At 48.7% G+C, this 21,452-nt stretch overlaps 2 protein-coding genes and 1 long non-coding RNA gene across 11 annotated transcripts in view; 1 reads left to right on the top strand and 2 right to left on the bottom strand.

The window, feature by feature from the left end:
* Positions 1-1,749: 1,749 nt before the first annotated feature.
* On the bottom strand, positions 1,750-11,899 carry PIGV (phosphatidylinositol glycan anchor biosynthesis class V). 6 transcript variants are annotated; one of them, XM_045476207.1, is made up of 5 exons: positions 10,571-11,899; positions 10,175-10,269; positions 8,246-8,380; positions 3,938-5,059; positions 1,750-2,569 (listed from the first exon to the last, which is right to left on the bottom strand). In XM_045476207.1, the coding sequence occupies exons 3-5, from the start codon at positions 8,321-8,323 to the stop codon at positions 2,288-2,290; spliced, it is 1,482 nt and encodes a 493-aa protein (XP_045332163.1). In that variant the 5' UTR covers positions 8,324-8,380; positions 10,175-10,269; positions 10,571-11,899; the 3' UTR covers positions 1,750-2,287. The 6 variants fall into 6 exon arrangements, with proteins under 6 accessions (XP_045332163.1, XP_045332162.1, XP_045332164.1 ...); XM_045476206.1 differs by having other exon boundaries at positions 10,956-11,899; XM_045476208.1 differs by having other exon boundaries at positions 10,989-11,899.
* A 1,022-nt stretch (positions 11,900-12,921) lies between these two features.
* LOC123597421 lies at positions 12,922-18,730 on the top strand. 2 transcript variants are annotated; one of them, XR_006712118.1, is made up of 2 exons: positions 12,922-13,321; positions 17,738-18,730. It is a non-coding gene; the product is annotated as an uncharacterized LOC123597421 (long non-coding RNA). The 2 variants fall into 2 exon arrangements; XR_006712119.1 differs by lacking the exon at positions 12,922-13,321 and adding an exon at positions 16,656-17,197.
* The window catches only part of ARID1A (AT-rich interaction domain 1A), a 69,000-nt gene continuing 66,150 nt past the window's right edge, over positions 18,603-21,452 (bottom strand). For all 3 annotated transcript variants that reach the window (XM_045476202.1, XM_045476203.1, XM_045476204.1), the window contains exon 20: positions 18,603-21,109. In XM_045476202.1, coding sequence (XP_045332158.1) covers positions 19,379-21,109 — 1,731 coding nt within the window. In that variant the 3' untranslated portion in view covers positions 18,603-19,378. The remainder of the gene's footprint in view (positions 21,110-21,452) is intronic.

Below are 21,452 nucleotides of genomic sequence, written 5' to 3'. Positions count from 1 at the left end.
TATGAAGCGTCTGGTTTCTGTTTTAGCTGGGTCTCAGAAGGAAATGACTTTTCTCTGAAATTGTAGACGCCCAACCCAGCTGCAGCATTGTTAGACCTTAGGGTAAACAGGAAGCTTCCTGCCTTGGGCCCTTCATGTCCCTCTCCCAGACTATTAAAGACTGTTAATAGGATGGTAAAAGGACAGCTGCTGGCCATAAAATCAGCCCATTCCTTAGATCCTTGGAGAATAGCAACTAGATCCCTCCAAGGTCAGAGAGAAAACTGTGCCCGTCTCCAGGTCACATACCAGGTGTGTCCACCTAGCTGGGGTCCTCAGTTATCTCCTCTATGATCAAATGTAACCATTAAGGCCTTTGCAGAACACCAAGAGTTTGATTCCTCCGGTATTAGTTGAGAAGGTGGGATTTCCATTTGTAGGGGTTCTGGTCCTTGAAAGAATTTGTGTCTGCAAGCAACATGTCCTGTTCACCCCCCAAAAAGAGGTAAAGAGGAGAATCCATGAAAACAAAGCATCTAGTGCTCCTACCTCTGCGGTACAGAGCTGAAATAGGACCTCAAGTCTTCCTGCACACGGGGTGGATTTGCAGCTGTTGGTGAGGAAGGAGGGAATGGTTTCTGCCAACTGGAGGGACACTAGGGCAGGGGTTATCCTCTTTTGCCAAGAAGGGCACTCGGGTGTCTTGGCAGAAGGCAGAGGGCTGCCCCAATCTGTGTGTACATTTTCAGAAGCATTTGACTCTGGACCAAATGCTCTCAGCTGTGCTAAAGCTGGGGCAATGGATGGGAAATGCTTATTGGCCAGGCTGACTAGAAGCTCCAACAGAGGGTGTTGGGGCTCAGCCAGGAGCTTCCCTTCAGCTGGCAAGTTTAGCTTTCTGTCATGGTCAGAGGGAGCATGTCAAAATTCCAATTCTCAGTGCTCTCCAGAAGCTATGATTACCCATCTATTTTGAAATTTCTGCTTGTTGGAATTTTTAGCTCAAACCGGGATCGAGTGGTGACGATACAGAGCCTCTTACCTGGCTCAAAGAATGAGCAAAAATAGCTGAGGAGGGGTCAATGCTCTTACCACCAGTACAGTGATGGGCTCATAACCGAATGGGAGCCAGAAAGATACCATTTCGTTCAACCTTGTACTTACTCACAATTTTTCAATTCATGCTGCCTGGTTGGCTCCTCTGACCCATGTCTACCAATCAAGCAAGCACAGACACTTGGGCAGGGCAGGGAAACCAGTCACCACTTTGACCATTTACTTGCCCGGCACAGATTTACTTACACCGGTCAGGGAGCCGTATTTGCCAGGTGTCGCTGCTTTCCCTCATTCAAAGGAAAGGTCACTTGAGTTACCCCCTCAGAGTTGCACCCAAGAAGGGAGAGTTCCTTCTAAGTACTGAAAGCAGGAGAATTGGATATTTTCTCCTAAACTCACATGTTTGAGCCACTACATGAAGTGTTTAGACTGGGGTGATTCCATGGCTTAAGGCAGCTCTTAAGATCCTAGAGCAGAAAGAGACCTACTAGATTATATAGCCCATCCCCTCTCCTCTCCCAATAGGATAATATTATTTCCCCCAGTTTCAGAAGAGGTGACTAAGGCTGTGAAAACCCTCCCAAGGTCACACAGCTGGTAAGTGGGGTTTTACTGAGAGGACTACAATCCAGGTCTCCTGCTTCTTTGTGCAATGTTCTTTTTACCATGACCTTTTCCCTAAGAAATTTGTAGTATTTTAAAAAAGGTAATTCATTGCCTGCATAACCAACAGTTGTTTAATTTGCCTATCTTTGCAAGTTTTTTCATATAAATAAATGAACGAATCATGAAAAAAGTAATCAGAAACAATGTCCCATTAAAAAGGTGGTCCTACTTTACTTCTTACTGCCACTACACTGTTCAGGCCTCTGCCATCATGTGTGGACCATTACCAGCCTATCAGCCAGAGCCTTTGATGAAATAGACATTTAAACAATCTACATTTAAATTTACATGTGGGTCAGTGGTAAGTTTGCAACTATCTTTGCTATGCTTGGTTGAGGGGACAGATCCAAGTGTAACTTTAGACCTAGAGTATGATTTCTTTACTCACAGAGAAAATAGCTGCTACTAATCTAAAATTTGCCACAGCCAGGACCAGCAGGGGTTCTCCAGTGGCTCACACTTCTCCCAGTCCTGACCAACCTTCAGAGAGAGAGACGGAGGGGTTCTAATGGACGGAGCAATGGTCCCAGGGCAGTGCAGCCAGTCCCAGTGTGTATCTGTACTTCCAGACCCCTGAGACTCCAGGTCATGTCCAAGGCAGGAAGTTGCAATGCAGGAGTAGTCCCAGGAGCCAGTAAGACAGGAAGTATCCCAGAATGCATCGTGTGACTAGAGAACAGGTTTTCCAGTTGTACAAAAGTCCCATGATGGAATTCCTGGGGACCTTTTGTCCTGGTGGGCAGGCCCCTGCAAGCGGCTTCCAAGGCACAGTCTCTAGGGATCTCAACAGTGGCTCTTGATCCTGAAGCAAGTAAGCTGGAAACCAGTACACAATAGGAGTGGAGGAACCTAGAAATCTGGTGAGAACCTGAAATCGTAAGAGAGGGAAAACCGACATTTACTGGACTGTCAATGCTTCAAACCAGACCAGCCTGGGACTTCCCTGCTGCTAGGTGAACTACAGCCCCATGACTAGAAATGTATTGTACTGGAAAAGAGACACAGCAGAACTTAGGATCTGCCTGATAAAGCTGTGTGTAACACCAGCCGGGTGACCTCAATGTTACAAATAAACAGCTACAGGCTAATTACTACAGTAATGGGCCAATCAATACTAAAAACTCTATGGGGTCCAATTTTAGCCTAGGGCCTGGACTCTAAACACTAGGCTGTGACGTGGGCTTTGGGGACCTGAAGTGGTTCCCTCATCCCCTGGGAATGGCAAAACAGAGGGAAAAGGGGCAGGCAATCCTGCGGTTCAACATTTTCCCTTCTAGGGGAGTTCAGAGCCAAGTCTCCACATGGCCTCCCTCATCTAAGCTGGAAACTCTAAGCTTTGCTGGCACGCACTCTACTAGTTAATCCAGCTACAAACACAGAATGCTACTTTCTATTTCCCCTGTGCCTCTTCTTCACACAGCCCAGAGAACTTCACAAACAGCCAATGTGCGCCTCCAAGAGGCAGAAACTGCTAAGGAGTGGCCGGCACGGAGAAAAACAACTTCCTCGAGATTATGTGGGAAATGGGGCCACAGCCAGGAATGAATAAAAAAAAACCAGAAAGTATCTAACACTTCCCATTCCTATCTCCCCACCCCCACCCCAAACATGGCACAAGGGAGCTCCTCTGAAGACGGAGTGTCTGCCAGAGTGGAGAGCACCTCAACAAGTCAACACTCAAGCAGACCCTCTGGGTGTTAACCATACAGGAGGGGAAGGTCCCGAGCTCTCCTCTGCACTTACTCCTTTATCACCATCACAGCAGGTCCTTCTACAACTCTCGTGTCTCCGCACACACCCTTCATCTGCCCAGAATAGTTTTCCTCTGCTTCTTAAACGCATTCCTTCTTACTCTTTAGGACCCAGCCTTAGTATGATGCCCTCCTCAACTCCTTCAGTCCATTTTTTGCTCTGTGCTTCCACAATACTTGATCTCAAAGCAGCAACTCCTCTTCCATCCCGCTAGACTAGAATTTTATCTGGGAAGTGTCTGTCTCCCCATTTCTACCATGAGACCCACCAGGGCAGCAACCTTATCTCACTTGTGTTCCATTCCTCAGTGGTCTGACCCAGGATCTAGACAAAGAAAGCCCACAAATAGTTGTTGAATGAATAAATTAGGTGCAGGTTTCTCAAATGGGAGAAGCTAGCAGGCTTCCTTGTCCCTGGCCAAGGGGTCCTGCCTGTATTCACACCCTTATCCCAGCCAGGAACTCACACCCTTATCCCACCTCACCTGAACATGCATGCACAGACTGCCAAACAGCAACAGTGCTGCAGCGTGGACCAGGTACACAAACACCCGAGGACCGAGGAATCCAGAATCAGATTTTTCTAGGGTCTTACTCTTCTTGCTCCTTTGCATTCCAAGGGTAAGGCAGAACCAAGGGTGGGTGGTCACATATGTCCACGTGGCCCAGGCAACCAGGAGGGCCACTGGTGCAGCCAGTAGGAAATTGGGCACCTGCTTGAGCTCATAGTATCTCAAAAAGCCAACATTCCAGTAGATATCCTGGATATAGCTATATATTAGGGGAAGTTCCCAGGAGCACCAAGGTGGCTCATTTCCCTCCACGATCCGGTAGCCCTTGTCAACAGCTAACTGCAGCAAGGGCTTAGGGATGGGGTGGGCTGAGCCTGACAGACAGAACTGAGTATAGGCATAATACTGAAAGAGGGCAAAGGGAAGGCCAAGTATGAGCACAGAGAGGAACACAGAGCCCATCAGCTTCAAGAGCTGTCTCAGAGGATTCAGCACCATGAGAGAAGACAGAAAGCTTTGGCACTGAGAATACACGAGGAAGCCAATGTTGACCAGCCCATTAGAACGTACACCAGTGGCAAGGGCAAAGAGGAGTCCACTAGTCCAGCTTCGGCCCCTTTCCAGCTGCCCCATGGCGCTGAATGTCAGGAGGGCAAACAAAGCTTCTGAGTAACCAGCTGCCAGGAAGACATTGGCTGGGCTGAGGCAGAAGAGCAGGGCTCCGTAAAAGGCCTGGCGGGGACAGTGCAAAACCAGACGGCCCAGGTCGTGAAGTGCGACTGCAGCCAGGACGGAGAACAAAGAATTGAGCAACGCTACTGAGATTAACAGGCAACTCCGTAGGTTCAGTAATGCCCGCAGGGGTCTCAGGAGTTCAGCTCCCACCAGGAGAGCCAGGGGGAAGCCAGGGAAGAAGGCAAAGTTGTGCTCATACAGATAGCCGTGCTCGGCAATGAACAGGAAGTGTTCCGCATCCCAGTGAGACAGGCCACCCAGAAGACCTTCCACAAGTTGGTCCACAGAGCCCGAGGAGGTGAGGCGAGGAGGAGAGAAGGCTTCTGCACGGTGATCTGGGATGACGACATTGAAGAGAGCCTGCGGGATGAAGGAGAACTAGGATTTCGGTTGAGCAACTGGAAGGGAAGAATTACCATTTAATAAAATGAAGAAGAACCGACTTGTTGGAGGACAATCGGGAGTTCGGTTCTAGACTAGCTAAATTTGAGTTAAGACATTCCAGCGCAGAGGTCAACAAGGCAGTGAGATCTAGGAGTCTGAGGGTAAGGAGGGCAGTCAGGGCTGGAGATGTAAATTCAGGCATCATAAGTGCACAGAAGGTATTTAAAGGCATGAGACTGAATGAAATCATCTGGAGAGGAAGTATGGCTAGAGAAGAGATATCGGAGGATTGGGCCCTGGATGTGTCAACATTTAGGGGGTTGGGGCTTGAAGGACAATGAGGATCCAGAATGAAGATAAAGAAGGAACAGTCAGTAAGGTACGAGGAAAACCAGGAGAGAGTGGTGTCTTAGAACCAAGTGAAGCAAGGGAGTGATCAACTCTGTTAAGTGCTGCTGGGAGGTCAGGAAGATGGGGACTGAAAAGTGACCATTGGATTTAGAAATGTGTAGGTCACTGGTAAGTTTGACAAGAGTTATTTCAGTAGAGTTGAGGACACAGCAGACTTCATGGACTGGGTCTGGCAGAGAAGGGAAGAAGGCAGACTGAGGCAAACAGACAACTATTTGGATAAGTTTGGTTGTAAGTGGGGTAGTAGTGAATGACAATGTGGGAGGTAAGTATTTGTTTGTGAATGGGAACAATCCAGTGGAAAGGCAACCACCAGGTTTGCAGGAGAGAGGGGAGAATGGCTGGAGCAGGCAGAAGGGGGTAGGAACTGCTACACTGGTAGAGGTGGGGGGCGGGCCTGGAAAGGAGAGCTGGGTTCAGCCTCACTTCAGCAGTGAAGGCCCAGAGGTGCAGATGCAAGCGTGTGACGGAGGAGGTGGGAGCACTCACAAGGCCATTTCTGATGGCATCTATTTTTCTGAGTTTTCACTCAGGGAAGCAAGTTGGGGAAAAGGTGTTAAGGACTTGAACAAAGAGGAAAACGTGTAAAATAAGTCATCTCTGACTCTAGTTCTCAAAATAGGCTGTGCACTGGAATCACCCCAGGAAATTAAAAACTACTGAGGTCTGAATGTCTGGGTCCTATCCCCAGGGTTAATGATTGAACTGGTATGAGATACAGCCTGGGTATTGACATTTTTTTTAAAGCTCCCCCAGGGGGATTCTGATGTACAGAACAATTTGAGAGAATGGGAGGGTGAATGGGCCTGGGAAATACACTAAGATTGCCAGGTAGCACTAAAGACTCACTTGGGCCAGTGATCTTGCAGAGAAAGAGACTAGTCAATACAGTTGTGTGTTCTCTGGGCAGACGCAGCAGTAGACAGAGAATGAAACTGAGCTGTGACTGGGCTTTTGTGTTGTAAGCCAGGGAGAAGGGAGCAAGCGAATTATGCGTGTATGCCTGGTGGACCATGGAATCTAGCTGGCTAAGAAGGGGCATGGAAGCCATAAGGTGGATGAGGCACAGTGAAACAGTGGTAGAACCAACGGATTTTAAGTTCTGAGGGGGTGGGAGAACCGTTAGAACTGGGTTACTAGAGGGAGTGAGCTGGAAAGATAGGAGATAGTGGTTAGTTGTATCAGCTGTATTAATATTGAAACCACCAAGAAATCAACAGTTCTGGAAAGAGCAATGGTGAGTCAGGAGCTAAAATCTTCAAGGAATGAAGAGGAATGAGTTGTCATTAACAGAGATGCCAGCAACAATGAAGGGTAACTGGGGATATCACTTGAGGCGTGAGCTTTAAAGCTGAAAGGGGGCTGGGGGAGAGAGAGGGATGACGAAATAGCATTATTGTCAAGTGTCTTTTTGCATCATTAGATTGTCAGTTACTTAAAGGAAAAGAGACCAAGACTTTTCATACTCATCACCTAGCACAGTACTCAGAACAGAGTAGGCACTTCATATAATTGTGGTGGCTGAGTGAGAGAAGAGGAGACATACTCATTTCCAGATCACCATCGGAATTAGTCCTGGTTCCCTATCCCAGATGCCAGTTCACGGTCCTGCCAGTCACTCATCTGATGCTGTTCAAAGCCATCACTGAGTCATTTTCCCCATATGAGCCCATTTTTAAGGCTCTCTCTCTTTTTGGCCAGTTTCTTTATCAGGCCACTTTCAACAGTGAAAACAAATGGGACAGGAGAGATAGTCACAGAAAATGGCCCTAGTCTCCAAGTTGAAGCTACTTTTAACTGAACCTGGGGCCCAGCAGAGGCTGCTATGCCTCATTGTGTGGGAAGGGAGAAAGGAGGTTTCCAGAAAGGAACCAGCTATGAGCCTGAGGAAGTGCCATTTGTGAAAAAAAAGCACACATAATTATGCTAATATAACATCACTAGGTTGTTGACATCCATTCAACAACACACAGTGAGAACATACTAAGCACTGAGCACCGTGCTAGGCACCAGATAGAATTCATATATGTGTGAAATTTGATTAAGATATGTATCAAGGCCAGCCTCAGAGGGGAAAGGGAATTGTAAAAGTGCAAATGCATTCTGAGGGTTGTGGTGGGTAAGGCAGCAAGGGGCGATACCAGGGGAAGAGTTGGGACATTGCTGACTAACCGAGTATACATAGAGTGTCTCAGGATCGTGCACTCAACTGACTGACACAGTGCTCAGTCTCCTGCTAAGGGGACTCTAGGGCAATGCCTTGTGCTGTCATGCCCTAATGGCATCTCTCATTACAGAACTTCATGGTCTGTTAGAAAGCCCACTACCTCTGGAGTTAGGAACCCTGGGGTCTGACTCTGGCCCTTCTCTAACTTGCTGTGTGTCTTTAGGGAAGCTATTTAACCTTTCTGGGCCTCTGCTGCTTCATGTGTAAAACAAGGGATTAAAAGATCATTTCTGGGGGACCTGGCTGGCTCAGTCAGTAAAACATGCAATTCTTGTTCTTGGGGTTGTGAGTTTGAGACCCACACTGAGTTTGAGACCCACACTGAGCATGAAGTTTACTTTAAAAAGTCAATAAAATATTTTTAAAAAGACCATTTCTAAGAGTCCCGACCACTTCTCAGTTATCAGGTATAGGTGTCTATGGTTCCAACCACATGGAAGGGTACACCTGGGAGGCAGAAAGAATACAGGGACAATTCTTAGTGCCTAGCCCAGCATGTTCAGGACAAAAGATCAGAAACTGACCTGCAGCACCAGAGTCAGGACACGGCAGCTGACTGCAAACCTCAGCACCTCTTTCCTGGATGGATCCATGGGCCACATCCTCTCATCACCGGGAATTCAGGGGTGTTGCTGCCAGGACTGAGCTCCCTTGGGCTTCTAAACTCCAAAACCCAAGAAGAAAACATTACACGTGGGCCAAAAGTAAATTCTTGAAAGCATTCTTCACAGGAGACTCCCCCTTCGGCATTACATGGCAAACTCAACCACCTAACGGCCCAGATGAGGGAAAAGCATCTTGAAGGCAGATGGGACCCACTTGGTATCACCCTGAAGCACTGTATTGTCAGGAAAGTTCTACATGGAGATTGGCATGAGGTTGGCAGCTAAGCTCGCAGAAAACCTTTAAAAGACTGTTGAGTGCCTCTATGTAGGAACTAAAGACCTGGGTTCAAGTCCTGACTCTGTGGCTCACAAGGTCTCATTTAGTCCTTCTGAGCCTCAGTTCTTTACGTATAAAATGGGATCAGACTATTTTTTTTCCCAGACTATTTTCTCTCACAAAATTGTCATGATGGTGAAATGGACGAAAGTGTGAAAAAGTACGAGCAAACCCATGTTGTGGTTGCTATTATTTGGTGTGTGCCCTTTTCCTCCTGCCCAGAATAATAAACTAGATCCCAAACCAGAGTCCCAAAAGTGGGGCACAGAACTGAACTGGAAGACCATAATGACTACACACTCTAGCCTAGCTCTCTGATGTGTGTTCAGCTGGTCTGTTAAATTAAGTGGAGAAGGAAAAGAAAACCACCACTCAGCAGGACTTCAGCCAGCTCACATTGCTAAAACAAACTTAGGGGGAAGACAGAGTCGACTACTAGGGATGGAGAAAACTCTTATTTCCCCATCTCTTTGTTGGAATGGCAGCAATGTATAAACAATTGCAAAGCCATTCTGAGGCAAGGAATGAACTTTAAGGCTTTTTTTTTCTTTTTCTTTTTCTTTCTTTCTTTTTTTTTTTTTTTTTTGGTCTTAAACAGTTCCTTGGGCTGAAAGAAGTAGCAAAGGCTCCTACAGAACATTCAAACAGCAGTCTGGGAAATCAGAAGTGGGGGCAAGAGCACCAGAGGCAGCTCACTGATTTGGGGTGCACTATCCCTAACAGAAAAAATATTAAAACTTAGAAATTAATGGAGAGGGCTGGAAGAGTATTCTTTCTTATCTGGCCAATACCTATCACATCTTTAGGTGTCACCTGTTTCTGGAATTCTTCTCTGATGCTCACTAGACTATTTGATATGCTCTCATTATACTCTGCCTTGTCGTCCTTACTGCTGTTGCTTATTTAAGTTGATTGTGAGGGCGGGGGCTTTGTTTTGCTCCCAACTATACCCCCAGGGCCTGGCATTATAAACAGGCATTTCAAGCCTGTGTTCCCATTGAGTGGAAGTGGCAAGAACAAGATATGGCATCACCAGTTCATTGGCTCGGGATATAAAATCACTGCTTTAAGTATTCCTCCCACCATATCTCACGGTAAGATCAAGACCTAAGTCACAGAAGCCACAGGAAAATACAATTCCTCCAGAAAGGGAGCAAGGTTGGCCAAGGCTGACAGTACACTTTCCTCAGCAGAAGGGGGCGCCTGCTGCTCACTCCATCACCAGGAGGCCCGAAGGAAGGGAGGGGCCGTTAACGCCACACCGGTTTGCTCATCAAGATTCAGTTCAAAGGCAAGCTTTTGAAAAAAACCAAAGAGCCGCGGTAGTTTATGAATCTACCCAACATTTCCAGCATCTGACTCGCTGAATTGAGAGGAATTGTAGAAACAAGTACAGCCAACTTCACACGGCGGCTGATTCTTTATCCTAGAGCGAATTCACTTTTTCCCTTCCTTCTCTTCCCACTCACATGCAGAAGAAAAAGTTGGGGACAGAAAAGCAGTTAACCCACCTCTGCCTCTTCACCAGGCTTCCATTCTTCCTTTCCTCTCTCCAGAGTCAAGCTCTAGCCCCAGCGACCACCGGAGACTTGTAACCTACTCTTAGCTTACAGGTAAACCAAGTAAAAAACAAAATAAAGCCAGTGAGTTGTCCCTCTTGGCTAGTTGCAGACCTCACTTCCCAACAACCCCTTGACGGAATCAGACTCTTGAATTGGCAGGACATTTACAGGGCAACTAGTTTTACTCTATCTTCCCGGGAGATAAATATGCCCATAGTGGTGAATAATAAAAAATCTCCTTGGTTTTTACATCAGAGATCTCATTAGACCCTGTGAGGCCAGTATGGTTACCATCGCCATTTTATGGATGTGGAAACTGAGGCTCATTGGGGTCAAGTGACACACCTTAGGCTATATTTAAAGAGAATGTCATTTTTTCCCTTCTGGAACTTCATGGTCTTCCGACCAGCCTTCACCCGGGCCAAAGGGGATGCGCTCTTTCACAGCCAGGGCAACAACCCAGGTCTCCCAAGTCCTAGCCCAATACTTGTCCAAAGACAGCGCATGCTCCTACTGGGTATGCTCAGGGCAAGGGAGGGCCCTATCTGAGACTCTGGGGGAGCCTGAATCGGAACCCTGGACCCTTGGATGCTCCCTTGGAGCATCCTCTGTGGAGTGAGGAAGTTTCCGTGACTCAGGGTCCTTGGGGCCAGAGGCCTCGCTGGCTGTCGCGAGCCAGGGGCCGCCTTCTGCCAGCCCAGCCGGGTCGGAAGCCCATTCTAACCCTTACTCTCGGACATAGTCCTAAATGGACAGTGGGCACCTCTTCTCCCAAAAGGAGCCACGGCTCAGGGACTACTCCCGAGGGGGCCGGCGGGGCCCGGCCTAAGGCCGGAAGGCAGGCTAGGGCGGGAGGCTGTAAAGGAAGAGGCGGCACCGGGAAGCCGCTATGGCGGAGGGGCGGGGCTCCCCGCTTCTCGGCGGCCTCCGCCTCATTTCCCTCGGCCTCCGTTTGACGGCTTCCCTCCCCCGAGAACTCCAAGGCTCCCGAGCTGGCGCCTGGTCCACAACGCCGGCCCGTCTCGACCTCCCAGGCGGGGCCCGAACCTCGGCTCCTCCATCCGGGGCCCCGAGCATCCCGCGCCTGCGCACTGGCTCCGCCGAGGCGACCCCGCCCCCCTCCTGCCCGGACTCGGTGTTGCCCCGCCCCCTTCCGCGGCGGCCATGTTGACTCCGGGCGCGCGGGGCGGGGACGGCGTGGACCCAAGAGTCCGCGCCCCTCGGCCTTGGCACCTTCCCGCCTTGGTGACACCTGAAGAGTTCCCCCTGGCGCTTTACGCGCCTCAGGCCCCCTCCCTCTCCTTCCGTTAGTCCGCCGTGTGTCAGAGTCGGCGCTCTCGCCCGGGTTGCATCCCGCAAACATCCACTGAGTTCCCGATGTGTGTGTGCTGAGGCTCTCGGAGTTTCGGGCCGCCCCGCGACCTCTTCGCAGAAGCCGGAGAGAGCCGCACTTTCCCTGCTGTCAGGCCACCCCAGCTCAGCACAGGGCCTGGCACACAATAGATGTTCCCTGAATAGAAAGAAACGCCTTGGGGTTTCTGTGGCCAGCAGTGGCATTCTGCGTCCTGGGTGTGAGGAAAGTGGGGGATCCCCCTGCTTTTCCCCTTCAGCTCCCGGGCACCTCGTGTCCTACTTCGATCCTCAACCCCACCTCCTCAGGTGGCTAACAAGGATTATGAAGGAAACTTAAGAGAATGCGCCCCGCCCCTCCCCCCCCCCCCCCCCCGACTCTTCCTCATTCGGGCAGTTGCTCTCGTAGGAAGTGAGGCCAAAAAGAAGAAGAAAAAGAAGCTAACTCAACAAAACCGTCTGTTAGGGAGGAGCGGCCGGTGGGCACCCCTGTAACGGAAACTGTTAGAACAACTTTGCACCCTCCTTAAAGGAAATAGATAATAAATCCTTCTCCGTTGGTGGATTTCTTGTTTCTCAGGATTCCAAAGCCTTCTGTGGTTTCAGTTATCGGCCCTCCAGAACGGAGCGAGGGTCTGGGTTAGCCTCTGGCCACAGCCCCGGCTGAGGGAGGGGTTTTATCTTCTGCCACAGCTATTAACGTGGGTGGGAACAAAGGGATGGTTGCTATCTCTCCAGGCAGAGAAAACTAGCCTCCATTAGTTCTGTGGGGGCCAGGGACTGTAGCTTTTGGTTCTCCCTCATTTCAGGCTCTGAGACCTAAGCTGCCCTAGGGTACTGTTGTGTGTAAGGTGGATCGGGTAGAAATCACATTTTAGTCCTGTGTTGCAGAAGGGAAACAAATGGAGAGGACTCTCCCCCCCGTTTTTTCAGGGACACTTGTCCTCAGCTTCAGACGCCCGTGAGTGAATCGGCCAAGCTGTGGTGCACACTCGTGACTGGGGCCTGAGGTTGTGGCTTGAATCTCTAGAAGTCCATGAGGCTCCCAGCAGCACTCAGTTTGCAGAGACAAAACTGAGCAGTGTACCGTTCTTGCTTTGTGAATTCACAAGGGAGAAAGACCAGCATTCCTAAGGTTCCCTCTATCCACACCAAATTCTCTCAAAAATCTATTTGTAAAAAGGACAGGGGTCTCTTGTGACAAGTCAGAATGTTTTCTAACAGCTCAACTGTCACCCGTTAGAGGTAGAACTTTGTCCAGACCTTCAGCTCTACTTTCCAGCAATTTCTCCTTCCTTCCTTTCTCTGCTGCCCACCCCCCTCCTCTTCCGCTCTGTTTCCTGTTTCATTTTCTGGCTTCTGCTCTGACAGGAAAACAAGAAAGCTGAACCTTGTGCTCTCAAAGCCCTGGCTTGTCAGAATGGAAGAAGACTAGGTGGGATGGGAGGGGGTTCTGGGCCTCCAAGGCCGTGGGTAAGTAGTTGAGGAGGCAGCTCTCTCCAGTCTGCGTTTAGAGTCTGCAGCTAAAATGGAGTCTGCATCTACACAGGGAGCCAGCTGAGCAGCCAGCCCTGTGGGAGAGCCAGGGAGACAGAGACGTATCCAAGGGCTCCACAAAGACTCTATACCACCCATCCACTTCCATTAAGAAGCAAATGTCCCATACCACCAACAAATGATTTCATAATACAAACCCCTGACCTAAACAATACAAGCAATGCGTCACTATTTCTAGAATCCTAGAAGGTAAGAGGGTTACAGCATTTCTGTTTCTTCGACTTGCCTGGCTCTGCTCTTGTTGCTTCCCCTGCTTGAGATGCCTCACTGCCAGACCACCCTCTAGCCAGCCCACTACCTTCAGGTCTCAGCTGAAAGGTGGCTTTGTCAGAGGGGCTTTCTGCCATTACCTGGCCACAGCCAGCACCCTGTACTATCCCATCACCCTGTTCTGTTATTTTCATAGCACCTATCATCACCTGATTGTCTTAGGAACTTTCCTCCTTTCATTGTCTGTTTCCTTCTTATGAAATATAAGCTCTATGACAGCCCAGGCCTCGTTCACCAAAGTGTTACCAGCACTTAGAACAGTGCTTTGCGCATCGTATATACTCAGGAAAGATCTGGTTTATGAATCAGCTTAACCTGACACCAATTGTTTATGGATATGGGAACTAAGGCTCAGAAAAAGAGGAGTTACTCGCCTGAAGTTACATAGCTGGTGGTGAAGGTGGGACTTGAATTCGGATCTCTGGCCTCTGAAGCTGGTTTTCTGTCACTCCACACTATTTTAGTCTTTTTCAGGTTTACCTCTTTCCGTCTCTTCCTTTTGTTCCACACAACTACGAATCTTTACAGGCTATGCCAAGAATCCTGCATCGGGCATACCATGGCTTAACGGCTCCTATCTCCTCTTTCCTCTAGTAAATTCCCATATTACCTCTTTGATTTAGTCAACAAAATGGGACTGCCTACTGTGTGACAGGGGATGAGAATGTAACACAGAGCAAGACAGACACAGTCCTCGTCCTCGTGGAGACGGTGGTAATATCTACCTCATGGTTTCTATAGTGCTTGGCACAAAGGGCTCGATAAAGATGGGCTGTTGTAATTCCCTGAACAAAAAGGGGGAAAGAGTGATGTTCCCACTGGAGGTGTGAAGAAGGAAGGTTGGTAGTTCTCATGGAGCACTGACCATGCTGAGCAACCTGACGACTCATTTCTTTCTGTAGCTGCCTTGCCTTGCTCCTGCACTATAACCAAGCCCCAGACCGAGCAGTGTATCTATTCTCAGTAATTCAGTTTCAGACACTAAACTTCCTTTTTTTTTTTTTTTTTTGAGTTTATTTATTTTGAGAGAGAAAGAGAATGGGTGGGGGAGGGGCAGAGAGCAAGGGAGAAGGAGAATCCCAAGCAGGCTCCTCATGGTCAGCACAGAGCCGGATGGGGGGGCTCGAACTCACGAACCGTGAGATCAAGAGCTGAGCCGAAGTCAAGAACCGGATGCTTAACTGACTGAGCGACCCAGGCATCCGAGACACTAAACTTTCCATGGCCCCAGTCCTATGGGAATGATGGAGTAGGTGACCCTGATCTTGGCTTTGAGGCCACGCCATTATGGGATAAAAGTGACCACACTGGCTTCTGATTCAGTCACCGCCAACTGTTAGCAGGCAGGTCTAATGCCTGTGATGACAGGCAGGCATCCGTGCCTTACGAGAACTTTATGCCACGTCTTTCCCCTGTGGGTATGTATCCACTGGCAGTTTCCAAGGGTGCCCGGTGACATTTACATCCATCCTGAGATCTGGGGTGGCACCAGCCAGGTTTTGGACATTTACCAAAAGCAGCATCCTTTTGGCCTCTGTTGTATCATTTGAAGATGTCCATCCACCGTAGGACAAAGTCCCCACCCTGCCTCTCAATTGCAGGAGCCACCAGACACTGACCCTTTAAAGGTCATGACACTAAATATTTTTCACCCTTCTTTCGGTGTTTGCCTTTCAGTAGTTAGAAAACCTTGACCCCACTGAGAGGCCTAGTGGGAAGGGCCTTAGCCACTTGGGGGTGGCAGTGGCTGCAAGGCAAAAGAGCCAATGAGGTTGAGAGTATTGTTTAGGCCAGACTTGGCTGCTCTCCAGCTATGAAAGAAGGTTAAGGTCATTTGGGGGGTGGGGAGGGAGGAGCCTGGGAAAAGAACTACTGGCCACACCCCTGGGTTCTCTACTGGCGAGGTTCTATTTACTTCTCAAAAGCAAATTACTCACAGCTCAGTGGCTAGCAGTTCTCTCAGCCTGTGGTAACTCCAGTCAGAAACTGGAGACCAGGCTAGGCTCCCCCTGCATTGCAGGAGAGTAGATGAAAGGAACCCAGGAAACCAAACTCCTAGGTAATGCTCCACACACAGCCCAGAAATGCACTTTCTAGACTAGAAAATGAAGTTGAAGAGGCCCGGTGCAAATATAGCCATTAGCAACACCGCTCACCAAAATATAGATATGAAAAGTTTCCCATGCAGTTTTTTTTTCCAGGAGAGTCCTAGGAAGTCATCCTGGTTGACGGAGGTTCGCCATTGTCTCTACCTCCCCCTTAATCAATAGAGAAAAACACTGATTATTCATTCCTGTCCCTGACCCAAATATTAACAACCACACTTAGGCTGATGAACGCTTGATTGATATTCTTGGGACACTTTTTACCTCATGCTGAATACAACAAAGATCTTTCCTGCGGAGCTCCACAGCTAGATTCAGTTACTCCTTGTTGTCCTCTGACCCAGGAAGGAGGGCCGTCGTCAGCAGGACCTTGCTTGGTGTGTGAGCTCAAACCAGCTCAAACCATTTTCGACTGTAAAATGGGAACCAGAATACTGATTCACAGGCACAATCCTCAATCCTCCCTTGTAGGGTTATTTGACCTACTACATCTGGTACCCAAGTAGGTACTCACTAGAAAACTGTGGTTTCAAGTTTACTTCTAAGTGTCCACAATAATAGCATTTTCTCTGTTACTGCTTCTGATCTCTCCGTTGTTTCCCCAAAGAAGGAGATGAACGGAGAAGCTCTATATTGCAACATTTAGCCTCATAAAAGTAACTGCATCTGGCCAACATCTACAATTTCATTCAACAGCTACTTAAGTGGCCAGGCTGTTGTAGGACAGGGATGGAGCAGTGAACAAAATAACCTCCCTGCCCTCAGAGAGCTTACATTCTAGTGGAAGACAACAGGGGAGTACAATATACAGTTGACCCTTGAACACTGGGCTTGAACTGCACAGGTCCACTTAGATTTTTCCATACGGTGCAGTACTCTAAGTGTATTTTCTGTTACAATTTTCCTGACATTTTCCCTGTAGTGATTGTAGAAACACTGTATATAATACATGTAACATACAAAATATGCGTTAATCAACTGTTTGTGTATCAGTAAGCCTTTTCCCGTCAAAAGTAGGCCAATAGTGTTAAGTTTTGGGGGGGATCAAAAGTTATATGTGTTATTTCTGGGGCACCTAGCCGGCTGGCTCAGTTGGTGGAGCATGGGAATTCTCGATCTTGGGGTGATGAGTTCAAGCCCCACGCCGTGGGTCAAGATTACTTAAAAAGGAAAAAAATAAAAGCAACATGTGTAAAATTAAAAAAAAAAATTACACCTGTATTTTTTGCTTGGGCAGGGGGTTGGTGCGCCCCTAACCTCCGCACTGTTCAAGGGTCAACCATACAATAGGCCAGATGGTAACAAGTGCTACCAAGTAAGGTAAAGCAGAGAGGGAAATAAGGCAGGGGAGCAGAGATTGCTATTTTAAATAAGGTAGCCAGGGAAGGATTCGCTGATACAGTATTTGAGCAAAGACCTGATGGAGAGAAGGACTTCAGCCGTGTAGTTATATGGTCAAAGAGTATTCTGGGCAGAGGGAACAGTAAAGTGCAAAAGCCCTGAGGTGGAAACATTGCTATGTGGTGGAGCGAGCAACGGGGAAGAGAAAAGGGGCCCAGGGAGGTAATAGCAAGCCAGATAATGGAGTGAGACGCACTGAAGGATTTTTTTTTGATCTTAGGTTTTAAAGGGAGCGTTTCTGGTTACTATGTCAAGAATAGGTTCAACTAGGCAAAGCAGAAGCAAGAAGGTCAGTTTGGGGAGTAGTTCATGAATTCAAGAAAGCTAGGATAGCGTCTCCAACTACAGTGATAATGGCTAGACTGAGGGTTCTTTTTTGGAGAGCGCTAACATACTGGATGTAGAAATGATAGTAGTTGGGTTTTTGGTTTTTTTTTTTTTTTTTGGCCAAGGAATGGAGTTGCTGTTTACTGGGAAAACTATGGGAGAAGCAGGCTTCTAGGGGGAAGTCAGAGCATTTTAGCTTGGGGGGGGGGGTGTTCAAATTAAACTTCCAAGCAGAGATGTCAAGAAGCAGCTGAATGCTCAAATCTGGTAACAGAGGAGAGTGCCAGTCTGGAGAAATAAAGTTAAGTTGGAGGCTGCCTCAAGATAAATGATTGTCTTACTGTTAAAGATTTTCTAGAAAAGCAGATATCCTCCCTTCGCCAACTATTTCCGAAAGTTTTTTTTTTTTCTTTCCTAGAGCATCATCGATTTCTTTGGCTATTACACCCGTTTCATTTCGAGAGGCTAATGTGTTTTTTATGTCTAAAACTTCCTCTTGCAGGTGTAATCATCTCAGACGCTTTCTTGCACTGTAGAAGGTAAACCAGGATGTGATGCAACAGTGACAGCGTCCAGGATGCCACCACTCAGTGGGGAGAGAGAGCGCACCACAGGAGATTTCAAAACAAAAACAAAAACAAAAACAAAAACAAAAACAAAAACCGAGACCGGCAACTCCCCATGCCCCACCCCCCGAAAGGTCAAGCTTTTAAATAGTCGGAAAACAGTAAAAAGCCTCACAAACGTCTTACCAAGATTTAATGTACATTTATTCTTAACACGTGGAACATATAGTATAAAGATTTCATACTGAATAAATGATATTCATTAAGCCAAAAAAGGAAAAAAGGAGGAATTTACATCAAGTTTTAGCTACATTGTTTGAAATACAAATATGCAGATTTTATCACTGAAAAAATCTCAATTGTGTTTCTTCATCAGGAACTTCAACTGAACCTAGAACTTTTTCACACCTCGATTAGAAAGAAAACAAAACAAAACAAAAAACCCGGAAAAAAATAAACTATAAGTTGATTGGCTGCTGAGACAGCAAGGACTTTTTACAGAGACCTGTACAGCATCGCGCCGAGGGGGGCGATGTCTGGCAAGAGATTAAATAGCTGTGTCTCGCTTTGTGCAGGTCACCAACTTGTTAACTCGTCATACTATAAAGGGGTAGCTGGGAGGGGGACCAAACTGTGGGTATCCAAGGGTATGTGCAATGTACAACGTCATGTATATACACACGTGGCAGCGCAGCCGCTGCAGCTAAGGTTAAAACCAGTTCTAAGAGGTGATCTCAGGGTTATTCATACAATCAAGGAGGAGAGAAAGAGGTCAGGGTGTTGTAGGTTCACACATGATACTTTGGGGGAAAAGCCTTTTTTTTTTTTTTTTTTCTCCTCAACGTTTAACTAAAAACATTTTTAAAAACTACAGCTTGCTGCTGACCCAGCGTTTTCTCTTGTTTCCATGTGAGACATTATTATTACAGTATGTTTACAGTATCGGGTGTACAGTACAGTACATGAAAGGGTCTACACTCTACTGCACAGGCCTCTCCAGTGAACAGAGTCTGTCCACAACTGCGAACTTCTCGGCTCCCGCAAGATTGTGAATGTACAACAATAAACCACACACAGTTCAGCAGTCACCTTTTTTGTCCTTCAGAGGGTTTTTTTTTTTTTGTATTTTTTTCCTTTTTTTTTTTTTTTTACCATTAAAAACAGTTATGAAATGTGGCATCCCGTCGATGCAAGGGCCGGGAAAGCCATTTTTATTTTATTTTATTTTTTTTCCCCAAACTCACTGTAAACGACAGTAACTTTGGTTAAAATAAAAAAGTCTTCTATGTAGGCAGAGCTTTGTCTTTCCAAACAGGGTGGGGTCCTGAGGGGAGTGAGGTGAGGACAAGGAACAGACAGGTGTGGCGGGGGGGGGGGGGGGGGGGGGGGGGGGGGGGGGGGGGGGGGGGAGAGGAGGAGGAAAGAGAACTAGGAGAGACTTTTGACCCAAGGGAGAAGCCGGACAGCACAGGGTAAACTGGATTCTGAGGTGGTTTTGCATAAATAAAGGGCAACAGTCAGTTTCTAAGTTCTCCACACACGCACACACACACAGGGAGGGAGGTGTCCCACGGCTGTCATGACTGGCCAATCAAAAACAGTACATCACAAATGACTTGTGAAACCAACGAGTTCATCAATGGTGAGACCGAGATGTCCAACAGCCGCGACTCGTACAGCGTGAACTCCGAGTGGTTCTCGTCCACCTTGGCCAGGGCCAGCAGCGCGCGGGCAGCCCGCCGCATCATGTCCACGCTAGTTGGCTCGAAGGGCGGGTTCTGCATGTGGAGCAGGCTGGCCTGGCTCTGCTGGAACTGTGTGGCGGCGAGGCTGTCCTCCAGGAAGCCCAGGAGGTTGCCGATGCTGCCCTTCTGCACTGCGATGGCACGGGCCGCCAGGCTGTCGCCCTGCGCCAGATTGGCCAGCAGTACCACGGCCATCTCCCGGCACACCGGGTTCTTTCGGTCACTGAGGAAGCGCACCATGGTGCTATACAACTTCTCCAGGCGGCTGAAGGGGGGAGTGGCCAGGATCAGGTCCACATTGTTGTCCTGGATGCTGAGTTTGCTGAGGGTTTCCAAGACCAGTCTCTGCGGGGAGAGGACGGCGTTGGGGCCCAGGGTGGAGAAGGGGTCCTGGGCTTCGGCGGAAGGGCAGACTGCCCAGTGTAGGAGTCCATCCAGGACAGGCAGGCAAATGCTCTCAGGGTATGGGGAGAGGTCCAACTGCCCCGAGATGTTGGCGAGTGTGACCAAGGTGTTTTCCCGGAGCATCTCCAAGCAGTCCCACCACCACTCCACTTTGTTGCAGCTCACCCCTTGGTCCTGCTCCTCCTCCTTCTCGTAAGTCAGTGGTGCCTGCTTCCGCTCTGGGTGCTTGTGGTGCAGAAGGATCAGCTTGCCCAGGATCAGCAGCAGCCCCGGGTGTTTGGACATCTCAAAGTCGTTGCCTGGCACGAATGACAGGCTTCGGATGGTGTTGGAGACACAGACGCAACGCTTGGCGAGGGAATCCTGCCAGTCCAGAAGGGTACACAGTGGGGTCTCATCTTTACTGTGGGGCTCGTCCTCTAGGATCTTGATGTTCCGGTGGCTCTGTGCCGGGCTGATGCCAAATGGAAACTTGCTGCTCTCCTTGGTGGCCTCTGCACTCTTAGCTCCCTCCTCGCTCAACGTGCTAGACCGGGTGGACAACATGTCATCCATTGTGGCTGTGATCCGTTTCTCTGGAGGGCCATCGGGTGGGGGGCCCTCCTGTTCTGTTGTCCCTGGTGTCCCCTCTGCCGCCGTGACGTGTTTCCGGGTGACTGGTGGGCAGGGCACATGAGGCCGGGTAGGCAGCAGCTCCGTCTTGCTCTCAAAGTGGGTCTGGATATGCTCAGTGGTGTCCCCCCCACCAATCCGCCAGTGCAGCAGGCCACTGTCAAACTCCTGCACACGCCCAAGCTTATCTGAGCAGTCCACCACAAACGGGTCATTCTTCTGCACGATCTTTACCGGGAGCTTGTCAAACTTGCTAACCAGTTTCTCCTCACTACTCTCCGAGGCCGCCTTGTCCTTGCTGGAAAAGGCCATCTCCTCATCATTTTCCACTACTTCCTCCTCTTCTTCCTCCTCTAGTTTAGGACCTAGAAGGTCTTCCTCCTCCTCCCCCTCCATAGGGGCTGGACTAGACGCCTTGCTGAATCTCCCAGGGTCCAGTAGTGTTCTCTGTCCTGGGTCACCCACCTCATACTCCTTTAAAATGCCAAAGATCTCGATGAGGCAACGCCGGAAATATTCCACAAGGAGCTCTAGCAACCCTGGGAGCTAAAAGAGGAAAAAAAAACAGGAGATAAATTAAGGGAGAGAAGTGGGCTAAACGAGAGGATCCTTGACTTGAGAGGCCCCCCCAAGGTCTTCTAGCAGATCTCCCCGCTTTCCTTGTAGGTCAGACATCTGTATCCCTGGGAGAGATGAGAGTTGCTCCTTTCCCAAAGGCTCTCCGCAGAGCAAGTCGTTGGGTCTCTCCCATGCCCAGCACACAGTTCTCCCTTCTGCTCAGCCTACCTCCACATAAGCCTGCTTCCAGCAGGACAGACGTGCTGACCGACAGCCCTGCACCTCACCATCTCACAGCCTCCTCTTTCCCTACCAATTCCTGCTTTTCTTC

This window comes from Leopardus geoffroyi, chromosome C1 (genome assembly GCF_018350155.1).
Source record: "Leopardus geoffroyi isolate Oge1 chromosome C1, O.geoffroyi_Oge1_pat1.0, whole genome shotgun sequence".
NCBI lineage: Eukaryota > Metazoa > Chordata > Mammalia > Carnivora > Felidae > Leopardus > Leopardus geoffroyi.
Note: the sequence above shows the minus strand (reverse complement) of the source record. Positions and strands in the feature narration are given on the sequence as shown.